This window comes from Acartia tonsa, chromosome 2 (assembly GCF_053477335.1).
Source record: "Acartia tonsa isolate MP-2025a chromosome 2, ASM5347733v1, whole genome shotgun sequence".
Classification (NCBI taxonomy): Eukaryota; Metazoa; Arthropoda; class Copepoda; order Calanoida; family Acartiidae; genus Acartia; species Acartia tonsa.
Window position 1 is genome coordinate 18,022,440 of NC_137261.1, and position 6,399 is coordinate 18,028,838.

General features: G+C 33.2%; 1 protein-coding gene across 1 annotated transcript in view; it reads left to right on the forward strand.

Moving 5' to 3' along the window:
• The window catches only part of LOC145305988 (uncharacterized), a 162,808-nt gene extending 158,485 nt beyond the window's left edge, over window positions 1-4,323 (forward strand). Inside the window, exons 12-14 of the mRNA XM_080147909.1 lie at window positions 652-825; window positions 1,194-1,276; window positions 2,341-4,323. Coding sequence (XP_080004035.1) covers window positions 652-825; window positions 1,194-1,276; window positions 2,341-2,413 — 330 coding nt within the window. The 3' untranslated portion in view covers window positions 2,414-4,323. The remainder of the gene's footprint in view (window positions 1-651; window positions 826-1,193; window positions 1,277-2,340) is intronic.
• Window positions 4,324-6,399: the final 2,076 nt, after the last annotated feature.

Sequence of the window (6,399 nt, forward strand, 5' to 3'; positions counted from 1 at the left end):
CTAAAATCATACCAGTTTTGTTAGCCCGGGCGTTCGGCGCATCGGGGCCAACAAAACTGTTTTTAATCTTTTAATTTTTAATTTTGATATCCACAAAAAGATGTCTATAATATGATGCGATATACAATGTATAACTTATCCAAAACAATTCTTTTGATTAAAATAACAATTGAAATCACATAGAAATATCCATAAAAGATAATCTTATTATGATACTGATGGAAAAACATCAACTCACTTTTCATTGGAAAAAAAATTGCAACTCGAAGATTTTTTAAAAGTATCTGAGGTTTTAGAGGATTTTTAAATTTAGGTTAGGTTATATTTTGAATTGATTTTTTCACTTTGTTATCATAGATAATAATGAATTAATCAGAGAGAGAGAGAGGTGAAATGGGCTGTTTATTGCATAAGTCCCAAAGTCCTGTAATAACGTTTTTTATTCGTTGCCTTAACAACTTTGGAGACATTGTTGAATTTTGTTTTGTTGATTAATTAAGTTGGATGTTCAAACGTTTTAGCTACTTATTGTAAGCTACAGATGGGGTAATTTTGTGTATAATAATTGGGGATGTACCTTAATTTATAGGCCATTGTCTTATCTCTTTAGATTCCTATGAATTAATACTAATGACTGTCTTCTATTTGTAGATGTTAGACATGATCCGTCCAATGAAGTCTAACACCATAACCCTGCGGGACCTCAAGATCTGTAAGATGACCCCAATCTTCTTCGATACATTCTTCAACCTAGAGAAATATTTGGACCACGAGCAGAGGGATCCATTTGCCACGCAGAGAGAGACAGATGAGGATGGAAATGAGGTACGTATAGACGTTTATATGGAGTAGCGCAGCTACGCTTAAAATTAAAAAATTTAAGCAGGGAGGGAGGGGATAATTATGCAATAATTCTTAGAAATCACGAAACCTTTCTGCAATATTAATACAAAAATTTCAATGTCTTTTTATGCATGACCAACAATGTAAATTATGCCTGACGGACAAAGTAAATAATACACTATGATGATCATTGATACGCGAAATCTTCACAAAAAAATGTTAGCCGTCTATTTTCAATATCAGCCGAGAAAATCGGATTTCCCCCCCATAGTGTTACGGACTAACGGACAAAATGAATTATAGAGTAGCTTCGCTACTAAAAACTGAACTAATATCTCTGCTATTTTCAGATGTCAGATTGGGACAGATTTGCAGCAGAAGAATATGAGATTCTGGTGGCGGAAGAAGGAACTAATGAAAATATGGATGACATGTAAGATTCTTTTCAGTATGGCTTAGAACCGGTTCTAATCCAGGGGATGGGAATCGGTTTCGGAGCCATACTGGAATATTCTTTTTACCACTTTGCTTGCGATAAAAATCTATTGGTAAAAATAGACCGGAAAGGGAGGGACGTTACAGTTTCTACAATTGGCAGTAATACAGTGGATGTTTTTTTTTGCCAAAATTGTTTGAATGGATGTAAATTCGACAGTAATTTTTGGTCCCCCCCCCCCCCTCCCTCTCATACTTTTAATATAATTGTGTAAACGCGCGTTGAAATTAAAATAGAAAAAAATTAGTAGATTAAATTTCAGTCATGCAATGCATAGGATTATATCCAATGAACGCAATATGAAATGAGAACTATAATCCTTCAGGGAGGGAAGGGAAATTGGGGTGTTTATTCCTCTAGTCCCCAAAGTTTTATAACAACGCTTGCTTATTCGTTGGTGAATTTTGATTGGTTGATTCATTTAGTTGATTGTCCAATGGTGTGAACCACTATTTGTAATCTACAGTAGGGTTAATTTTGTGTATCGTCATTGGGCATGTACATCAATTTATCGGCCATTGTCTTATCCCTAAAGATCCCTGATAATCCTTCCTGCTTTGCAAGAGTATTTCAGTATCAATATTCTAGATTTCATTTTAAATAATGCATTTTGGCTTATGTCCTTTTTGTAATACTAGTGGCTACGCCCCTAGAGGCCTCAAGGGGCACTTGTTAAAGGGGGAGTCAATCCCAAAACCCAATTATTTTATTTAAGATTCTTTTTAAAAAGTACAAAAATAATTTGGGGTATTTGGGTGGAAGGGGGGTGGGGGCGCCGTTTCTACCTTGCTATTATGGACCTCATTTATTGGTCAGTTTCTTCATACAGTAGGAGGGGAGGAGTAGGGGTAAATGGGGTGGAGAGGGGGGGGGGGTGCGTCACTTTATCAGTGCAGAGTACATTATAATCTCGTGCAACATCATCCAATTAATACCTATCATATACAGTGGCATAATTACAACATAAGTCATCTCATATTAATTTCATTTAATTTTTTTAGGTCCTATGAAGACCCCGAGGGTATGGAAGGTTCCGGAGGGGAGGATGGCCCTACCCCAAACAAAAAATCATAGAATTTCACCTAAACTTTTTATTTTTATTTTCAAAGATATTTATAATAAGCTTATTTTAGCTTTTTTGTGTGAAAAGAACAAACCAGTTTTGATATTATTAAAAAGTGTCTTAAAATAAAAAAAGTGTTCCTTATCAAAAGTGCCAAAAAAAGAGACATAGAAAAATTCAAAAAAGTGAAATGAGGTGCTATATTTATACGAAAATATAGTTTATATGAATTATGATATATACATTTATATATATATATTAATGAAAGAATTTTAAAGAGTTAATAAATAGTCATGAATGATGAATCTAATGGTGCATGATATAATAATGATTAATTTGTTTGTATATAATATAAAAGTTTTAAAAAGGGGACAATTCGGCCTTTTTCAATATCCTGCCGGATACCAGATATTTAAACTATCCGGATACCGGATATCCGGCTGATTTCTAATGCCGGATATCCGGCTGATTTCTAATGCCAGATATCCGGTTATCCGGCTTTTTACCGCGTATCCGGCATTAGAATATCCGGTATCCGGCAAAAAAATAAACCGGCCGAACCCTATTTATAATAATATTTTATATAAAGAGTTTTGCAGACTTTTGAGGTGATAATAAAATAATCAAATTATTGATTTATATGTAAAAAAAAATGATAAATATTGTCACAATTTTTTAGTAATATTTAACTGATTTAGAAATTTGTCTTTTGATTTAATTTAACAAATAGTTTTATAAGTGTATTATCTTTTAAGAACAATAACCAATGATTTATAGAGCATAACATATTTTTTTGTTTATAAGTTATTAAAAAGTTTCAGTTATCCACAATTATAATAAACAAAATCATAATTTAAAATGAAAATCCTATCGAATACTTCTTGCAATACAAAAATATTTTTTATCCAGGATGGCTTAGAAACCGATTCATATCCGGTGGATTAGAACCGGTCTTCAGCCATACTGTAAAGTCTTGTATTTCATACAATTTCACACGATTATTAAAATAAAAATCATAGAATTAAAACCAGATTTGATAGCCCCGAAGGGTCGAATTTACCTCAGGGATAACAAAACTAGTTTTCATTTTAATATTCGCGAAGAGCTGCCTATAATACGGTGCGATAAATAACTATTATCTTCCTATCTCACATTTTCTTTATAAAACACTTTAAACCATTCTAAATCTTATCTTATGGCCAATTTGGGTTTTTATTCAAAAAATTTTGAAAATGAAGTTAAATTGTTCTATAAAATTTATTCAACTTTGTGTTTTGAACATTTGAAATGTAGCAAGAAGTGGGGTAATGGATGTTTATTTCAATGGATTATGATTTTGTTCTTTTTCTACTTTCTTCATCCAAAAAACTCCTAGTGGTATGAAAATAACAGTGTAACTATAAACCTTTTTTTTTAGATAATAACATATATGTCTTCAATCCTTATAATAAAGTAACAGGATGTCTATCTGTTTGTCTGACTATTTGTACCAAATGATCTCGCTAACCTCTAAACCGATCGGGTTCTCCTTAACTGGGTAGCTTCTTATGGGTCCTGGGAAGGTTTATCAATAATTTGGGGGAGCGTACCACCCCCCTCCCAAAATAAATCACCCTCCCCCATTTTTTTTACTTTTTCTTTTTAAATCCAAAATAAAAAAAATTGGGTTATACCGTTATCGATTTCAACTTCCCCCCTTCTCAAGTGCCTTTAGAGGCATCTAGGAGGCGTAGCCGCTAGTTTTTCAATAAAGCTCTATCCCTCTTTTAATTTTATTAAAGCATATTTAAATTTATTGAAAGCTCAAATAATTTTGAAATATTTCCTTTATATATAATTTTTGTTTTAACATTATTATTTATAATTTCATTAGTGTTCTGTAATATTTCATTCAGTATAGAAATAAATTACTAATCTTGTATATCTAATTTTAAAAACGAAGCTTTTCTATAATTAGGGTCGGTTCGTCACGGATTGTTAACTCTTTTCGTTAATTTAAATATCTGTTAAAATTATCCTCTCGTTTTTTAACTTTGTACGATGATCCCTAAAACAATTAGGTATGATTAGGGAAACGTAGCAACCCTGTTATCGTTACTATTTTAAACATGTTGATTTTTTTATCTATAACAACAAATTTTTATGTTATATAATTATTAATTATCCGATTAATCTGAATACTGATTCCTAGGACACTAAAGTACAATGTTATAAGCGAAACGTCTCTATAATCAAATCCTAAAAAACGTAAGTATGTCCTTTAATAGTAATCTGTATTTAAGAAGCATAGACGTCCAAGCTTTTTTTTTTGGGGGGGGGGGGGGTGGTAAAAAATTTTAAGGGGGGAGGGGTAAAATGGCGCGCGTAGCTCGCCGAAATTTTTTTACCCCCCCTGAAATCTGTTGGTAGGGGTAAATTTTGTTTACCCCCCCCCAAAAAAAAAAAAAATTTACCCCCGGGGTAAAATTTTTTGGGCGGGTAATTTAAATTTTATTAAATATTTAGTATTAAAAAAAATTTTTTATTGGTGATTTTTTATTTTGGGGGGGGGGGGTAAATACCCCCTCCTAAATAATTGGGGATGCCTACGGGGTAAATTTTAAATGGGGGGAGGGGTAAATGAAAAATTTTTTGGGGGTACGTTATAAGGGGGTTACCCCCCCTTATTACCCCCCCCCCTTGGACGTCTATGTTAAGAAGTTTTGCAACAAATTTAATTACATTTTTTAGAGACTTATAAATTAATATTCAGCTTATTCAGTTCTGACACTCTGCAAGTTTTAATGTCCGTTTGTCCTACCGTTTTAGAACTTTGCTTTTATGGTTGTTGTCATTCTTTTTAATTTAGAAGCAAAGATTCTCTATAATCTCGCTGCCCGCTTAACCGATCGGGTACTCCTTTACAAGGTAGCTTCTCATAGGTCCTGGGAAAGGTTATAACTATTTTGGTCGCCTCACCTCCCCCCACCCCAATCTTTAAATAAATCTAAATAAAAAAATGATTCATCTCCCGTCTCTAGTGGCGTATACTTATAAGTTAAACATAATTGATTTTCAGAAAAAAATCTGGTTCGATGCAAATGTATGGAATTGTAAAGTTATTTGTAAAGGGTATAAATTAAGGTAACACCCTAGAAAACCAACTTTTTGATAACACGACCCTTGTCTAGAAGTCCTAGCATGGTAATGAGTTCCGATTGTTTGCCGAGGTGTCTTGCCAAGAATAGAACCTAGCAATCTCCCGACAACGAGCGAATGCGCTGGGTGTCGATCACGCTTCGGTCGCGGGTATGCAGAGTGGAATCAATGGACAATGATAGAAAGTTGGCAACGCTGTCGGGAAATCTGAACCAGAATGCCGCACTTTTTAAAAAATATTTAAATGTCGTCATTATCAGATGTAAACAAATAAAAAAAATATGATCTGCCCCTAATAATTACTTTTTTGTTTTAAAATTATCACATTTTCGTCTCTTTTTGTTTGTTTTACTATTATTTTTGTAGGTTTTTAGTTCCAAGAAACATAATTATAACTCCTGCTTACATTATGATAGATTGTTACTCGTTATTTTGTAAAAAAAATATAATTGTTTAATCGTTTACTTTTTACATTTAGTACTCAATAATTAGTAGTTATAAGATAGATTTTTATGAAGTTAGGATTTTCCTAGAGGGATTTGACAAACCTCATTTTTTGCCAGCCATAAAAAGCCCATTATCTCTTTAAAATTATTACTAGCGCGCGGCTAGTTAAAAGTAACAAATAATTGTTGGGGGGTAATTTTGTTCGAGGGATGATTAATCCTTGTAAGGGTGATCACTGATCATACCCCCCTTCAAAATACCTAGTTTTTTCTCTATGCTAGTTAGTAACCTTCCCTAGACATATAAGAAGTTTCACTGTAAATTAGACCCATATCGGTTCAGCGCATAGAGAAAAAAATAAAAGAGAGGAATCGAAGCAACTAGAAGACGAAAATAGGCAGTGGGCCTAGAG